The sequence below is a fragment of the Danio rerio genome, chromosome 12, assembly GCF_049306965.1.
Source record: "Danio rerio strain Tuebingen ecotype United States chromosome 12, GRCz12tu, whole genome shotgun sequence".
Lineage (NCBI taxonomy): Eukaryota > Metazoa > Chordata > Actinopteri > Cypriniformes > Danionidae > Danio > Danio rerio.
Genome location: NC_133187.1, coordinates 32409019 through 32428581, shown reverse-complemented (window position 1 = coordinate 32428581; position 19563 = coordinate 32409019). Strand labels below are relative to the sequence as shown.

The window sequence follows — 19563 nt, the reverse complement described above, 5'->3', positions numbered from 1 at the left end:
TTGTAGTTTTAAAGCAGCTCTACAAAGGGGCACATTATTGAATTACAAAGTCAAATCCATCAAAATTAGAAAAGTTGAGGTTAATAGTTACAACAACTTTATTAATTACTAATAACTTTAACTAATTCACACACTAATAACTAATTGCTAATAACTTTTTTCAGTTTAAGTTATTATAAACAAAGTAACCGGCACTTATTATATAGGCTTATAGGTGACATCTATGTGTCTATCTGGAAAATCTGGCATTTGAAGTTGCCGGCCCCATACTGTGGAACAAACTCTCACATTTTATTGGCTTCCTTTCTGTTCAAGAATTGTCTTAAAACTCATTTATTCTCTAATAATGAATGTCATGCTTTATCTGTTTTGATAGTATTAGTCTATATTTTTACTCTAACCTGTACAGCACTCTGGTAAGTCTGTGGTCATTTTTTAATCTGCTTTATAAACTAGTGGCTGTAAACAAATTACTTTTTTTCTTCATAAAAATTTAAAGACATTTTTGTGTATCTCGTCTGTTTGGTAATTTGCACAAATTAAGGAGGGACCTTATTCTTGGGTTTGCATACAGGTATAACCAGGTATAACTCCTCCTGACATAACTCTGCGGATATAACAAAAAACCTTGTGCTTCCTTCTGAACAGCTGCCATAAAATGAAAGTTGTGAGATCTGAACAGAGGAAACTACTTTTTGAGACACAAGGTACAGCAATATTACAATAAAATATGGCTAATGATATTATTATGCTTTGTGATACGTGTGACTAAGAAATAATTTTGACTTCACCTAAAAATTCACATCTATTTCAGCAATAAGGCAACAACATGAGCAACAGAACTAAATCAGGTAAGCCTAAAATATATTTGAGACACGGGTAATGAAGGAAAGCGATGAATAAATTCTACTGCAATGATCAGTTTTAAATGTTTTAGCAATGGTGGAGGAAATCCGCTCTGGATACTTGAACAAATCACCACCGGCTAAAGGCATTGTATGTCTCAAATTAAAACTAAATTATCTGTTAAATCTACTGCTTTGTTAATGAAATGAATGACACTTTATTTACAGAAATCATGGAAGCGCCGTTTCTTTGTGCTCTCCAAGGTAGATAAAGATAACTACCACCTATCATATTATCGAAATAATGAAAGCAGAGACAAACCTTTGGGAACAATAGATCTTTCAAAGTAAGAAAGAGAATAATTCATTAATAAATAATCAAAGCATTTTTATCCCATATTAAAGTATTTCTGTTTTAAAGAATTAGCTTGTTGTCTACTGCCCCAGAGGCACATTCAAGATGGCCCTGGATCCAGAAACACTTCAAGTGTCCTCCATCCTCTGTGCTGTTCTTGACGGTGGAAACTAGAGACTATTTTCTCATTGGACAAAACAGGTTTGGCACCATTTTGACCAGATCTATCATAGCCATTACAGCATGCAAACAATCTGTGAATGCCAGTGTGAGTTAGACACAAGCAATATGTAAAGCCTCCATGAAATGAAGATTGTGTTGTGGCTTTTAATTTGGGTCAATTGATTTTGAAGCCACGTGTATGCAGAAGGTGTAGCACAGAATTTGAAATGATAAAAATCAACTTTTGTTAGCAGATTTGAAATAGAGTCTTTCAGAATCTGCCAACAAAGACAAACTGACATAGTTATAACCTATCTTAAAAATCTGCATATAAATTAGATGGTGTTCAACTATTTAAAAAAAGTTATTAAATACATGAACTCAAAGAAAATGACATGGTAATAACAGTAAATATAATTGCAAAAAATCTGCTTTTCAATTATATATGTAGTAATTATCAATATACTATTTACATACACTGCCTGACAAAAGTCTCGTCGTCGATCCCAGTTGTAAGAGCAACAAATAATAACTTGACATTTAGTTGATCATTTGGAAAAGAGGCAGAATGTAGATTTTTTCATCTGATGAACTGCATGCCAATCTTCATACATACTGCAGAAGAACCCGCATGAAGCCAAGATTTCTCACAGAATTCAGTCAAGTTTGGAGAAGAAAATTCCTGATTTGGGGTTACATTCAGTATGGGGGAGTGCAAGAGATCTGCAGAGTGGATTGCAACATCACTAGCCCAAGTATCAAGACATTTGTACTGCCTATTACATTATGAACCACAGGAGAAGGGAAATTCTTCAGCAGGATAGCGCTCCTTCGCATACTGCAGCCTCCACATTAAAGTTCCTAAATGCATCAAAGGTCAAGGTGCTGCAGGAATAAAAACCCTTTAAGGCAAGCCAATTCACTAGGCGGCCATCTTTGAAACATCTCTTTGGCAGTGTGCTCGGGCAATCTGTCTGAATGGGGAAACATCAAATTCTCCAAAACTACTTGCCAAGCTTAGGATTGAATTTCGTATTAGGAATCACCAATAAAATTCAACAACAACAACTGTGTCTTTAGTTTCATTTCTAAACATCCAATTACACAAAATCCGCAGAAACTCATGTCTGGTCTGAGCCCCTCCCCTGGAGAATCATCAGTCTATAGTGATCAATGATTGGCTCCTGTATTAGAAGGCAGGATTTGTTTACCATATAGTGATCGATGATTAGCTCCTGTTTTAATAGGCGGGGCTTTATTTACCATATTGACCATTACACTTTTTCCCACTCAAAAAGACACAAGTGACATGTCTTGTGTATTCTATAGACCAGTGGTGCTCAACCCGGTTCCTGGAGATCTACCTTCCTGCTCCAACCCTGATTAAACACACCTGAACCAATTAATTAGGACCTGAACAGCACTTGATAATTACAGGCAGGTGTGTTTGATATGGGTTGCAGGAATATCCAGGAACAGGGTTGGTCACTCCTGCTATAGTCTTTGTCCAGGAATGGCCAGCCCAGTCACGAGACTGGGGTAAGATGAATGAGGAGACATTGAAGATGAATCCAAAGAATCCTGATGAACTGGGAGTCCTGCAAGAATTCTTTCTTTGTCATTCAAGATGACTTCATAAATAAGTTATTTGAGTCAGTGCAGAGCTGTTTGGATGCAGTCATCCAAGCTCATGGGAGTCATACAAAATACTATTTCTTTTTCCACTGCACCATGACTTTATATTCTATACTGTACATTATTTCTGTTAAATGACAAGACTTTAGTCGCAGCAAAGTCAGACCTTACTGTCCTAATTAAATAATGAAAAATCAAGGCATGATCATCTTTTAATATGGCGAAATAAGCATAATCTAGAGGCCTTTGCCTTTTATATAAGCCATTTCTGATACCAATTGATCAACTAGAAGTCAAGTTACTATTTGTCGTTCCTTAAACTAGAATACGCGACAATACTTGTCAGGTAGTGGATAGAGGAAATTTAATACAAATTTAATTTTGAACATTTAGGTTTTTCCAAAAACAGTAGTTTTAATGTTTGTTTGTTTTTTTACTTTCAGTGATGACGTGGATTCCTGGCTCAATGCAATAACCACCGCACTGCAGAACTCGCAAAACAAAATGCAAAATACAGATGAATGTGATGATAAGGTAAACATTAAAATATCTCTCTATCGCTCCTTCTATTATATTATTGTTAATCAGTTAAAAACTGAAATCATTTTTTAAATATTTCCCAATTGTTGCCTGACAGAGAGAAGATTGATTCAACACATTTTTAAACAATAGTTTTAATATCTACCTTATTTTGTCTTTGCCATGGTGACAGTGCATAATATCATTTTACATATTTTGCAAGAGGGGCAGCATGGTGGCACAATGGGTAGCACAACCGCCTCACAGCAAGAAGGTTGTGGTTCACAGAGTATGTGTGTGAATGAGTGTGTATGGATGTTTCCCAGTGATGGGTTGCAGCTGGAAGGGCATCCGCTGCGTAAAACATATCCTGGATAAGTTGGTGGTTCATTCCGCTGTGGTGACTTCATATTAAAAAAGGGACTAAGCCAATAAGAAAATAAATGAATGAATGAATGAATGAATGAATGAAAATTTTGCAAAATACTACAATTCATAAATTTAAAGGTTTATCTAAATGATTATGTTAAATAGGCAAATTGAGTTGTTTAGGCATTATCATAATAAATATAATAAATAAATTTTAATTCAATTAAATATAACTACTAAAAAGTCTGAGGATACAAATATTTTACCTTTTTCCACAGAATCAGAGCATCAAATCAATATCTGGACCTATGAACTATTGGCAACCAACGCCTACAGACCAGCCTGATGAAAAAGATTCAGAAGCTGCTCTAATGTCAACTTCACCGCAAAGTTACTATGCCTGCCCTCGCAGTCTTTTCAATGCTCAAGTAGCAGAATTGCACAAGGTACACATTTACCCACGAGTTTCTTCAACATAAGCACAAATATTTCATATGTCAGTTTATGTAGATCATGGCAGTTGTGGAAAAGCTACTAGTCATTTTATCTGCTCCAATAAGTCAGATGATGGTTCTAACAGGGTTGTACTCATCATATTGAGATTAGTGGTTAACGAATACAGTTTTAATGACTGATACTTCAATTATCTAACTGTTATTAGTGAACTCTTAAATCTTTATGGTGCACTAAGCAAATTTTGCCGGAAAATGTTGATGTTTGAATGTTCCACCAAAACCACAGTTTGAAGACCAGCCTGATGAAAGAAAGTCAGAAGATCCTGCTCTAATGTCAACTTATTTATCACCTCAAAGTTACTATGACTCCCCTCGCACTTTTTTCAAAGCTCCAGTAGCAGAACCGCGAAAGGTACATATTTATGTTTTTTTTAACATGAGCGCAAATATTACAGCGTATTACCTTTTTTATACAGCATATAACTCTTTCTGACAGAGGTTTCTGAGCGATATCAAGGACGAGAGGGTCGAAGAGGAGGATGAATCTCCAGAGGAAGCCACTGAATACATTTCCATGGCAAAAGTGTGAGTGTTAGAGCACACTTTTCCCCACATCAGACTAAATTTTCTTTTTTCTGACACACTTTATTTTAAATATTTTTCTATGGTATTTTGGGATTAGGCAAATGGCATTGGAGGATGACCAGAAGGCAGACACAGAACGCACAAAGACAAAGTAATTTTACATTTGTAATTTTTCAGTTATCATGTTAGTGAGCCAAGTTTCAATGTGTACTTAATGTGTTTTTTCGTTTGTTTGTTTTTTTAATGTGCTGAGCAAAAATGAATTGTGATTATTCACATCTAAAATAATAATAATTGTAATTTATGTGTGTGTGCTGTGTATATTTATTAGGGAAATATAAATACATACATGCATATATTTGATTATATGTTTGAGTATATAAACCATTTTGAGTGATGTAAACAAAAACAAAGGTCCCAGTGTATTTTATTTTTTACATTTTTGATTTCTATAGCTTCCGAGAATGCAAAAACCACCACATATTGATAAATAATGTTATGATAGCTGTTTTAGCAATAAGTTATGACTGAATTGCCTACCCTAACACATTTGCAAAAGGACATTTTCTTCAGCAATTTTAACATGCAATCAGGCTTGTTACATTTAAGTTTATAAATAGAATATTTAGTCCATTTAAACTGCAATAAAATATATTTCGTGGTCCAGGTTCAGCATTAGTGAATTATGAGTTTAAAGGTCCAAGATCAACTTAGTAACTTTATCTAGTTGAGAGTCCAGGTTAAACATTAGTGAATTTATAAATGTACAGATCCAGGGGACAACTTTAGTGACTTGATATAATTAATGGTCCAAGATCAGCATACTGTAAGTGAATTCATATATTTGATGGTTCAGGATGAAGAATGGGTGAACTTGTAACTTTGATGGTCCTGGATTAACAATAGTGACTTTATATGTTTGACCAGGATCAACATTAAGAAATTTATGTATTTAATGGTTCTGGATCAGCTTTAGCGTATTCATATATTTGATGGTCCAGGATCAACATTAGTAAATTAATCATTTTGATGGTCCAGGATCAACATTAGTGAATTTATATATTTGATGGTCCAGGATCAACATCACAGAATTTATATATTTGATGGTCCAGGATCAACATTAGCGAATTTATTTATTTGATGGTCCAGGATCAACATTAGTGAATTTATATATTTGATGGTCCAGGATCAACATTAGAGACTTCAAATATTTGATGGTCCAGGATCAACATCACCGAATTAATGTATTTGATGGTCCAGGATCAACATTAGTAAATTTAAATATTTGATGGTCCAGGATCAACATTAGTGACTTCAAATATTTGATGGTCCAGGATCAACATTAGTGAATTTACATATTTGATGGTTTAGGATCAACATTAGTGAATTTAAATATTTGATGGTCCAGGATCAACATTAGTGAATTTAAATATTTGATGGTCCAAGATCAACATTAGTGTCTTCAAATATTTGATGGTTCAGGATCAACATTAGCAAGCTTATAAATTTGATGGTCCAGGATCGAGAAAAATTAATTTATATATTTGATGGTCCAGGATCAACATTAGCAGATTCATTTATTTGATGGTCCAGGATCAACAATAATGAACTTATATATTTGATGGTCCAGGATCAACATTAGCAAATTTATATATTAGATGGTCCAGGATCATCATTAGTGAATTTAGATATTTGATGGTCCAGGATCAACTTTAGTGAATTTAAATATTTGATGGCCAGATTCAACATTAGCAAGCTTATAAATTTGATGGTCCAGGATCAACATCACCGAATTTATATATTTGATGGTCCAGGATCAACATTAGTGAAGTTAAATATTTGATGGTCCAGGATCAACATTAGCATATTTAAATATTTGATGGTCCAGGATTAACATTAGCGAATTTAAAATTTTATGGTCCAGGATCAACATTAGCTAATTTATAAATTTGAAAGTCAAGGATCAACATTGACAAACTTATAAATTTGATGGTCCGGGATCAGCATTGGTGAATTTATATATTTGATAGTCCAGGATCAACATTGGTGAATTTATATATTTGATGGTCCAGGATCAACATTAATGAATTTATAAACTTGATGGTCCAGTATCAACAATAATGAACTTATATATTTGATGGTCCAGGATTAAAATTTGTGAATTTATATATTTGAAGGTCCAGGATCAACATTTTTGTGAATTCAAATATTTGATGGTCCAGGACCAACATTAGCAAGTTCATATATTTGATGGTCCAGGATAAAAATTTGTGAATTTATATATTTGATGGTCCAGGATCAACATTTGTGAATTCATATATTTGATGGTCCAGGATCAACATTAGTGAATTTATATATGTGATGGTCCAGGATCAACATCAGTGACTTCAAATGTTTGGTGGTCCAGGATCAACATCACCGAATTTATTTATTTGATGGTCCAGGATCAACATTAGTTACTTCAAATAATTGATGGTCCAGGATCAACATTAGCGAATTTATATATTTGATGGTCCAAGATCAACATTGGAGAATTTTTAAATTTGATTGTCCAGGATCAACATTAGCGAATTCATTTATTTGAGTGTCCAGGATCAACATTAGTGACTTCAAATATTTGATGGCCAGGATCAACATTAGCAAGCTTATAAATTTGATGGTCCAGGATCAACATCACCGAATTTATATATTTCATGGTCCAGGATCAACATTAGTGAATTTAAAAATTTGATGGTCCAGGATCAACATTAGCAAATTTAAATATTTGATGGTCCAGGATCAACATTAGCGAACTTAAAATTTGATGGTCCAGGATCAACATTAGCTAATTTATATATTTGATGGTCCAGGATCAACATTAGCTTATTTTTAAATTTGATAGTCAAGGATCAACATTAGCAAGCTTATAAATTTGATGGTCCAGGATCCACATCACCAAATTTATATATTTGATGGTGCAGGATCAACATCACCGAATTTATAAATTTGATTGTCCAGGATCAACATTAGCGAATTTATATATTTGATGGTCCAGGATCAACATTAGTAAATTTAAATAATTGATGGTCCAGGATCAACATTAGCAAATTTAAATATTTGATGGTCCAGGATCAACATTAGCTAATTTATATATTTGATGGTCCAGGATCAAACTTAGCAAGCTTATGAATTTGATGGTCCAGGATCAACATTAGTGAATTTAAATATTTGATGGTCCAGGATCAACATTAGCAATCTTATAAATTTGATGGTCCAGGATCAACATTAGCAAACTTATAAATTTGATAGTCAAGGATCAACATTAGCTAATTTATATATTTGATGGTCCAGGATCAACATTAGCTAATTTACATATTTGATGGTCCAGGATCAACATTAGCAATCTTATAAATTTGATGGTCCAGAATCAACATTAGCAATTATTTGATGGTCCAGGATCAACATTAGCGAATTTATTTATTAGATGGTCCAGGATCAACATCACCCAATTTATAAATTTGATGGTCCAGGATCAGCATTATTTAATTTTTAATATTTAATGGTCCAGGATCAACATTAGCAAACTTATATATTTGGTGCTCTAGGATCAACATTAGCGAACTTATAAATTTGATGGTCCAGGATAAACATTTTTGAATTTACATATTTGATGGTCCAGGATCAACATTAGTGAATTGAAATATTGGATTGTCCAGGATTAACATTAGCGAACTTATTAATTTGATGGTCCAGAATCAACATTAGCAATTATTTGATGGTCCAGGATCAACATTAGCTAATTTATATGTTTGAGGGTCCAGGATCAACACTAGCTAATATATATATTTGATGGTCCAGGATCAACATTAGCGAATTTATTTATTAGATGGTCCAGGATCAACATTAGTGAATTCAAATATTTGAGGGTCCAGGATCAACATCACCGAATTTATTAATTTGGTGGTATAGAATCAACATTAGCAAATTTAAATATTTGATGGTCAAGGATCAACATTTGTGAATTTATATTTGTGAATTTATGTATGTGAATTTTTGAATTAATATATTTGATGGTCCACGATCAACATTAGTGACTTCAAATATTTGATGGTCCAGGATCAACATGAGCAAGCTTATAAATTTGATGGTCCAGGATAAACAGTAGTGACTTTAAATATATGATGGTCCAGGATGAACATTAGCGAACTAATAAATTTGATGGTCCAGGATCAATATTAGCGAACTTATAAATTTGATGGTCCAGGATTAACATTAATGAATTTATAAATTTGATGGTCCAGGATCAAAATTAGCTAATTTATATATTTGATGGTCCAGGATCAACATTAGTGAATTTAAATATTTGATGGTCCAGGATCAACATTAGCGAAATTATTTAATTGATGGTCCAGGATCAACATCACCCAATTTATAAATTTGATGGTCCAAGATCAGCATTATTTAATTTTTAATATTTGATGGTCCAGGATCAACATTAGCAAACTTATAAATTTGGTGGTCTAGAATCAACATTAGCAAATTTAAATATTTGATGGTCAAGGATCAACATTTGTGAATTTATATTTGTGAATTTATGTATGTGAATTTTTGAATTAATATATTTGATGGTCCAGGATCAACATTAGTGACTTCAAATATTTGATGGTCCAGGATCAACATGACCAAGCTTATAAATTTAATGGTCCAGGATCAACATCACCGAATTTATATATTTGATGGTCCAGGATCAACATTAGTGAATTCATCAATTTGATAGTCCAGGATCAACATTAGCTAATTTATATATTTGATGGTCCAGGATCAAAATTGGTAAACTTATCATTTTGATTGTCCAGGATCAGCATTACTGGCTTCAAATATTTGATAGTCCAGGACCAACACTAGCAAATTCATTTATTTGATGGTCCAGGATCAACATTAGCGAATTCATATACCTGTATTTGATGGTCCAGGATCAACATTGATGAATTTATATATTTGATAGTCCAGGATCAACATTAGTGAAGTCAAATATTTGATGGTCCAGGATCAACATTAATGAATTTATAATATTGATGGACCAGGATCAACATCACCGAATTTATATTTTTGATGGTCCAGGATAAAAATTTGTGAATTTATATATTTGATGGTCCAGGATCAACAATAGTGAATTTAAATATTTGATGGTCCAGGATCAACATTAGCTAATTTATATATTTAATAGTCCAGGATCAACATAAGTGAATTCATATATTTGATGGTCCAGGATCAACATTAGTAAATTCATATATTTGACGGTCCAGGATCAACATTAGCTAATTTATATATTTGAGGGTCCAGGATCAACATTAGCGTATTTATATATTTGATGGTCCAGGATCATCAGTAGTGAATTTATATATTTGATGGCCCAGGATCAACAAAAATGAATTGATATATTTGATGGTCCAGGATCAACATTATTGAATTTATTTATTTGACGGTCCAGGATCAACATTAGTAACTTCAAATATTTGATGGTCCAGGATCAACATCACCAAATTTATATATTTGATGGTCCAGGATAGACATTAGCGAACTTATGAATTTGATGGTCCAGGATCAACATTAGCAAATTTAAATATTTGATGGTCCAGGATCAACATTAGTGAATTCAAATATTTGATGGTCCAGGTTCAACATTAGCTTATTTATATATTTGATGGTCCAGGTTCAACATTAGCTTATTTATATATTTGATGGTACAGGATCAACATTAAAGAATTTAAATATTTGATGGTCCAGGATCATTATTAGGGAATTTAAATATTTGATGGTCCAGGATCAACATTAGCTAATTTATATATTTGATGGTCCAGGATTAATATTAGCTAATTTATATATTTGATGGTCCAAGATCAACATTAGCTAATTTATATATTTGATGGTCCAGGATTAACATTAGCTAATTTTTATATTTGATGGTCCAGGATCAACATTAGCTAATTTATATATTTGATGGTCCAGGATCAACATTAGCTAAATTATATATTTGATGTTCCAGGATCAACATTAGCATTAGAATTCGATAGTCTAGGATAAACATTGGTAAACTTAACATTTTGATGGTCCAGGTTCAGCATTACTGGCTTCAAAAATTTGATGGTCCAGGATTAAATTTGTGAATTTATATATTTTGATGGTCCAGGATCAACATTAGCAAGCTTATAAATTTAATGGTCCAGGATCAACATTAGCAAATATTTGATGGTCCAAGATCTACATTAGCTAATTTATATATTTGATGGTCCAGGATCAACATTGGCGAACTTATATAAATTAGCTAATGTTGATCCAGGACCATAAAATTTATAAGTTCGCTAATGTTGATCCTGGACCATCAAATATATAAATTCATCAATGTTGATCCTGGACTATCAAATATATAAATTAGCTAATGTTGATCCAGGACCATAAAATTTTTATTTGATGGTCCAGGATAAAAATTTGTGAATTTATATATTTGATGGTCCAGGATCAACATTAGCGAACTTATAAATTTTATGGTCCAGGATCAACATTAGCTAATTTATATATTTAATGGTCCAGGATCAACATTAGCGAATTCATATATTTGATGGTCCAGGATCAACATTAGCGAATTTATAAATTTGATGGTCCAGGACAAAAATTTCTGAATTTATATATTTGATGGTCCAGGATCAACATCACCGAATTTATAAATTTGATGGTCCAGGACAAAAATTTGAGAATTTATATATTTGATGGTCCAGGATCAACATTAGTGAATTCATATATTTGACGGTCCAGGATCAACATTAGTTACCTCAAATAATTGATGGTCCAGGATCAACATTAGTGAATTTATATATTAGATGGTCCAGGATCAACATTAGCAAATTTAATTATTTGATGGTCCAGGATCAACATCACCGAATTTATATATTTGATGGTCCAGGATCAACATTAGTGAATTTTTATATTTGATGGTCCAGGATCAACATTAGTGAATTTAAATATTTGACGGTCCAGGATCAACATTAGTGAATTCACATATTTGATGGTCCAGGATCAACATTAGCTAATTTACATATTTGATGGTCCAGGATCAACATTAGTGAATTCATATATTTGATGGTCCAGGATCAACATTAGCGAAGTCAAATATTTGATGGTCCAGGATCAACATTGGAGAATTTATAAATTTGATGGTGCAGGATAAACATTAGCGAATTCATATATTTGATGGTCCAGGATCAACATTGATGAATTTATATATTTGATGGTCCAGGATCAACATTAGCGAAGTCAAATATTTGATGGTCCAGGATCAACATTAATGAATTTATAAATTTGATGGTCCAGGACAAAAAATTGTGAATTTATATAATTGATGGTCCAGGATTAACATTAGTGACTTCAAATATTTGATGGTCCAGGATCAACATCACCGAATTTATTTATTTGATGGTCCAGGATCAACATTAGTTACCTCAAATAATTGATGGTCCAGGATCAACATTAGTGAATTTATATATTAGATGGTCCAGGATCAACATTAGCAAATTTAATTATTTGATGGTCCAGGATCAACATTAGTAAATTTATGTTTTTGATGGTCCAGGATCAACATCACCGAATTTATATATTTGATGGTCCAGGATCAACATTAGTGAATTTACATATTTGACGGTCCAGGATCAACATTAGTGAATTCATATATTTGACGGTCCAGGAACAACATTAGCGAAGTCAAATATTTGATGGTCCAGGATCAACATTAATGATTTTATATATTTGATGGTCCAGGTTCAACATTAGTGACTTCAAATATTTGATGGTCCAGGATCAACATTAATAAATTTATAAATTTGATGGTCCAGGATCAACATCACCGAATTTTTTTATTTGATGGTCCAGGATCAACATTAGTGACTTCAAATAATTGATGGTCCAGGATCAACATTAGCGAATTTACATATTAGATGGTCCAGGATAAACATTAGCAAATTTAATTATTTGATGGTCCAGGATCAACATTAGTAAATTTATATTTTTGATGGTCCAGGATCAACATTAGTGAATTTAAATATTTGATGGTCCAGGATCAACATTAGCTAATTTATGTATTTGATGGTCCAGAATCAACATTAGTGAATTCATATATTTGATGGTCCAGGATCAACATTAGCGAATTTACATATTTGATGGTCCAGGATCAACATTAGTGAATTCATATATTTGATGGTCCAGGATCAACATTAGTGAATTCATATATTTGACGGTCCAGGATTAACATTAGCGAAGTCAAATATTTGATGGTCCAGGATCAACATTAATAAATTTATAAATTTGATGGTCCAGGATCAACATCACCAAATTTTTTTATTTGATGGTCCAGGATCAACATTAGCGAATTTACATATTAGATGGTCCAGGATCAACATTAGCAAATTTAATTATTTGATGGTCCAGGATCAACACTAGTAAATTTATATTTTTGATGGTCCAGTATCAACATCACCGAATTCATATATTTGATGGTCCAGGATCAACATTAGCGAATTTACATATTTGATGGTCCAGGATCAACATTAGTGAATTTATATATTAGATGGTCCAGGATCAACATTAGTAAATTTATTTTTTTGATGGTCCAGGATCAACATCACCGAATTTATATATTTGATGGTCCAGGATCAACATTAGTGAATTCATATATTTGACGGTCCAGGATCAACATTAGTGACTTCAAATAATTGATGGTCCAGGATCAACATCAACGAATTTATTTATTTGATGGTCCTTGATCAACATTAGTTACTTTAAATAATTGATGGTCCAGGATCAACATTAGCGAATTTATGTATTAGATGGTCCAGGATCAACTTTAGCAAATTTAATTATTTGATGGTCCAGGATCAACATTAGTGAATTTACATATTTGATGGGCCAGGATCAACATTAGTAAATTTATATTTTTGATGGTTCAGGATTAACATTAGTGAATTCATATATTTGATGGTCCAGGATCAACATTAGTGAATTTATATATTTGATGGTCCAGGATTAACATTAGTGAATTTACATATTTGATGGTCCAGGATCAACATTAGTGAATTCATATATTTGATGGTCCAGGATCAACATTAGTGAAGTCATATATTTGACGGTCCAGGATCAACATTAACGAAGTCAAATATTTGATGGTCCAGGATCAAAATTAATAAATTTATAAATTTGATGGTCCAGGATAAACATCACCGAATTTATATATTTGATGGTCCAGGATCAACATTAGTGACTTCAAATATTTGATGGTCCAGGATCAACATCACCAAATTTTTTTTATTTGATGGTCCAGGATCAACATTAGTTACTTTAAATAATTGATGGTCCAGGATCAACATTAGAGAATTTATATATTAGATGATCCAGGATCAACATTAGTGAATTTAAATATTTGATGGTCCAGGATCAACATTAGCGATTTTACATATTTGATGGTCCAGGATCAACATTAGTGAAATCATATATTTGATAGTCCAGGATCAACATTAGTGATTTCATATATTTGACGGTCCAGGATCAACATTAGCTAATTTACATATTTGATGGTCCAGGATCAACAATAGTGAATTCATATATTTGATGGTCCAGGATCAACATTACCGAAGTCAAATATTTGATAATCCAGGATCAACATTAATGAATTTATAAATTTGATGGTCCAGGATCAACATCACCGAATTTATATATTTGATGGTCCAGGATCAACATCACCGAATTTTTTTATTTGATGGTCCAGGATCAACATTAGTTACTTCAAATAATTAACGGTCCAGGATCAACATTAGTAAATTTATATTTTTGATGGTCCAGGATCAACTTCACCAAATTTATATATTTGAAGGTCCAGGATCAACATTAGTGACTTCAAATATTTGATGGTCCAGGATCAACATTAGCGAATTTACATATTAGATGGTCCAGGATCAACATTAGCAAATTTAATTATTTGATGGTCCAGGATCAACATTAGTAAATTTATATTTTTGATGGTCCAGGATCAACATCATCGAATTCATATATTTGATGGTCCAGGATCAACATTAGCTAATTTATATATTTGATGGTCCAGGATCAACATCACCGAATTTATTTATTTGATGGTCCAGGATCAACATTAGTTACCTCAAATAATTGATGGTCCAGGATCAACATTAGTGAATTTATATATTAGATGGTCCAGGATCAACATTAGTGAATTCATATATTTGACGGTCCAGGATCAACATTAGCGAATTCATATTTTTGATGAACCAGGATCAACATTGATGAATTTATATATTTGATAGTCCAGGATCAACATTAGCGAATTTATAAATTTGATTGTCCAGGATCAACATTAGTGAATTCATATATTTGACGGTCCAGGATCAACATTAGTTACCTCAAATAATTGATGGTCCAGGATTAACATTAGTGAATTTATATATTAGATGGTCCAGGATCAACATTAGCAAATTTAATTATTTGATGGTCCAGGATCAACATTAGTAAATTTATATTTTTGATGGTCCAGGATCAACATCACCGAATTTATATATTTGATGGTCCAGGGTCAACATTAGTGAATTTACATATTTGATGGTCCAGGATCAACATTAATGAATTTATATATTTGATGGTCCAGGATCAACATTAGTGAATTTAAATATTTGATGGTCCAGGATCAACATTAGCGATTTTACATATTTGATGGTCCAGGATCAACATTAGTGAAATCATTAGTGATGGTCCAGGATCAACATTAGTGATTTCATATATTTGACGGTCCAGGATCAACATTAGCTAATTTACATATTTGATGGTCCAGGATCAACAATAGTGAATTTATATATTTGATGGTCCAGGATCAACATTACCGAAGTCAAATATTTGATAATCCAGGATCAACATTAATGAATTTATAAATTTGATGGTCCAGGATCAACATCACCGAATTTATATATTTGATGGTCCAGGATCAACATCACCGAATTTTTTTATTTGATGGTCCAGGATCAACATTAGTTACTTCAAATAATTAATGGTCCAGGATCAACATTAGTAAATTTATATTTTTGATGGTCCAGGATCAACTTCACCAAATTTATATATTTGAAGGTCCAGGATCAACATTAGTGACTTCAAATATTTGATGGTCCAGGATCAACATTAGCGAATTTACATATTAGATCGTCCAGGATCAACATTAGCAAATTTAATTATTTGATGGTCCAGGATCAACATTAGTAAATTTATATTTTTGATGGTCCAGGATCAACATCACCGAATTCATATATTTGATGGTCCAGGATCAACATTAGCTAATTTACATATTTGATGGTCCAGGATCAACATTAGTGAATTCATATATTTGATGGTCCAGGATCAACATTAGCTAATTTACATATTTGATGGTCCAGGATCAACATTAGTGAATTCATATATTTGATGGTCCAGGATCAACATTAGTGAAGTCAAATATTTGATGGTCCAGGATCAATATTAGCGAATTCATATATTTGATGGTCCAGGACAAAAATTTGTGAATTTATATATTTGATGGTCCAGGATCAACATTAGTGAATTCATATATTTGACAGTCCAGAATCAACATTAGCTAATTTATATATTTGATGGTCCAGGATCAACATCACCGAATTTATTTATTTGATGGTCCAGGATCAACATTAGTTACCTCAAATAATTGATGGTCCAGGATCAACATTAGTGAATTCATATATTTGACGGTCCAGGATCAACATTAGCGAATTCATATTTTTGATGATCCAGGATCAACATTGATGAATTTATATATTTGATAGTCCAGGATCAACATTAGCGAATTTATAAATTTGATTGTCCAGGATCAACATTAGTGAATTCATATATTTGACGGTCAAGGATCAACATTAGTTACCTCAAATAATTGATGGTCCAGGATTAACATTAGTGAATTTATAAATTAGATGGTCCAGGATCAACATTAGCAAATTTAATTATTTGATGGTCCAGGATCAACATTAGTAAATTTATATTTTTGATGGTCCAGGATCAACATCACCGAATTTATATATTTGATGGTCCAGGGTCAACATTAGTGAATTTACATATTTGATGGTCCAGGATCAACATTAATGAATTTATATATTTGATGGTCCAGGATCAACATTAGCTAATATACATATTTGATGGTCCAGGATCAACATTAGTGAATTCATATATTTGATGGTCCAGGACCAACATTAGCGAAGTCAAATATTTGATGGTCCAGGATCAACATTGGAGAATTTATAAATTTGATGGTCCAGGATCAACATTGGAGAATTTATAAATTTGATGGTCCAGGATGAACATTGATGAATTTATATATTTGATGGTCCAGGATCAACATTAGCGAAGTCAAATATTTGATGGTCCAGGATCAACATTAATGAATTTATAAATTTGATGGTCCAGGATCAACATCACCGAATTCATAAATTTGATGGTCCAGGACAAAAAATTGTGAATTTATATATTTGATGGTCCAGGATCAACAATAGTGACTTCAAATATTTGAAGGTCCAGGATCAACATTAGTGAATTCATATATTTGACGGTCCAGGATCAACATTAGCTAATTTATATATTTGATGGTCCAGGATCAACATTAGTTACCTCAAATAATTGATGGTCCAGGATCAACATTAGTGAATTTATATATTAGATGGTCCAGGATCAACATCAACAAATTTATATATTTGATGGTCCAGGATCAACATTAGTTACCTCAAATAATTGATGGTCCAGGATCAACATTAGTGAATTTATATATTAGATGGTCCAGGATCAACATTAGCAAATTTAATTATTTGATGGTCCAGGATCAACATTAGTAAATTTATATTTTTGATGGTCCAGGATCAACATCACCGAATTTATATATTTGATGGTCCAGGATCGACACTAGTGAATTGACATATTTGATGGTCCAGGATCAACATTAGTGAATTTATATATTAGATGGTCCAGGATCAACATTAGCAAATTTAATTATTTGATGGTCCGGGATCAACAGTAGTAAATTTATAATTTTGATGGTCCAGGATCAACATCACCGAATTTATATATTTGATGGTCCAGGATCAACATTAGTGAATTCATATATTTGATGGTCCAGGATCAACATTAGCTAATTTACATATTTGATGGTCCAGGATCAACATTGGAGAACTTATAAATTTGATGGTCCAGGATCAACATTGGAGAATTTATAAATTTGATGGTCCAGGATCAACATTAGCGAATTCATATATTTGATGGTCCAGGATCAACATTGATGAATTTATATATTTGATGGTCCAGGATCAACATCACCGAATTTATTTATTTGATGGTCCAGGATCAACATTAGTTACCTCAAATAATTGATGGTCCAGGATCAACATTAGTGAATTTATATATTAGATGGTCCAGGATCAACATTAGCAAATTTAATTATTTGATGGTCCAGGATCAACATTAGTGAATTTATATATTAGATGGTCCAGGATCAACATTAGCAAATTTAATTATTTGATGGTCCAGGATCAACATTAGTAAATTTATATTATTGATGGTCCAGGATTAACATTAGTGAATTGACATATTTGATGGTCCAGGATCAACATTAGTGAATTTATATATTAGATGGTCCAGGATCAACATTAGCAAATTTAATTATTTGATGGTCCAGGATCAACATTAGTGAATTTATATATTTGACGGTCCAGGATCAACATTAGTGACTTCAAATAATTGAAGGTCCAGGATCAACATTAGTTACTTCAAATAATTGATGGTCCAGGATCAACATTAGTGAATTTATATATTTGATGGTCCAGGATCAACATTAGTGAATTTATATATTTGATGGTCCAGGATCAACATTAATGAATTTATTTATTTGATGGTCCAGGATAAAGATTTGTGATTTTATATATTTGATGGTCCAGGTTCAACATTAGTGACTTCAAATAATTGATGGTCCAGGATCAACATTAGTTACTTCAAATAATTGATGGTCCAGGATCAACATTAGCGAATTTATATATTAGATGGTCCAGGATCAACTTTAGCAAATTTAATTATTTGATGGTCCAGGATCAACATTAGTAAATTTATATTTTTGATGGTCCAGGATCAACATCACCGAATTTATATATTTGATGGTCCAGGATCAACATTAGCAAATTTAATTATTTGATGGTCCAGGATCAACATTAGTGAATTTATATATTAGATGGTCCAGGATCAACATTAGCAAATTTAATTATTTGATGGTCCAGGATCAACATTAGTAAATTTATATTATTGATGGTCCAGGATTAACATTAGTGAATTGACATATTTGATGGTCCAGGATCAACATTAGTGAATTTATATATTAGATGGTCCAGGATCAACATTAGCAAATTTAATTATTTGATGGTCCAGGATCAACATTAGTGAATTTATATATTTGACGGTCCAGGATCAACATTAGTGACTTCAAATAATTGAAGGTCCAGGATCAACATTAGTTACTTCAAATAATTGATGGTCCAGGATCAACATTAGTGAATTTATATATTTGATGGTCCAGGAT

General features: G+C 32.6%; 1 protein-coding gene across 1 annotated transcript in view; it reads left to right on the top strand.

Annotated features, from left to right (window-relative positions):
* Window positions 1-664: 664 nt before the first annotated feature.
* Window positions 665-19563, top strand: part of plekhs1.2 (pleckstrin homology domain containing S1, tandem duplicate 2) — a 101776-nt gene continuing 82877 nt past the window's right edge. Inside the window, 10 exon segments of the mRNA NM_001077324.1 lie at window positions 665-707; window positions 815-851; window positions 938-996; window positions 1074-1192; window positions 1267-1401; window positions 3441-3531; window positions 4164-4331; window positions 4627-4752; window positions 4837-4925; window positions 5023-5076. Coding sequence (NP_001070792.1) covers window positions 830-851; window positions 938-996; window positions 1074-1192; window positions 1267-1401; window positions 3441-3531; window positions 4164-4331; window positions 4627-4752; window positions 4837-4925; window positions 5023-5076 — 863 coding nt within the window. The 5' untranslated portion in view covers window positions 665-707; window positions 815-829.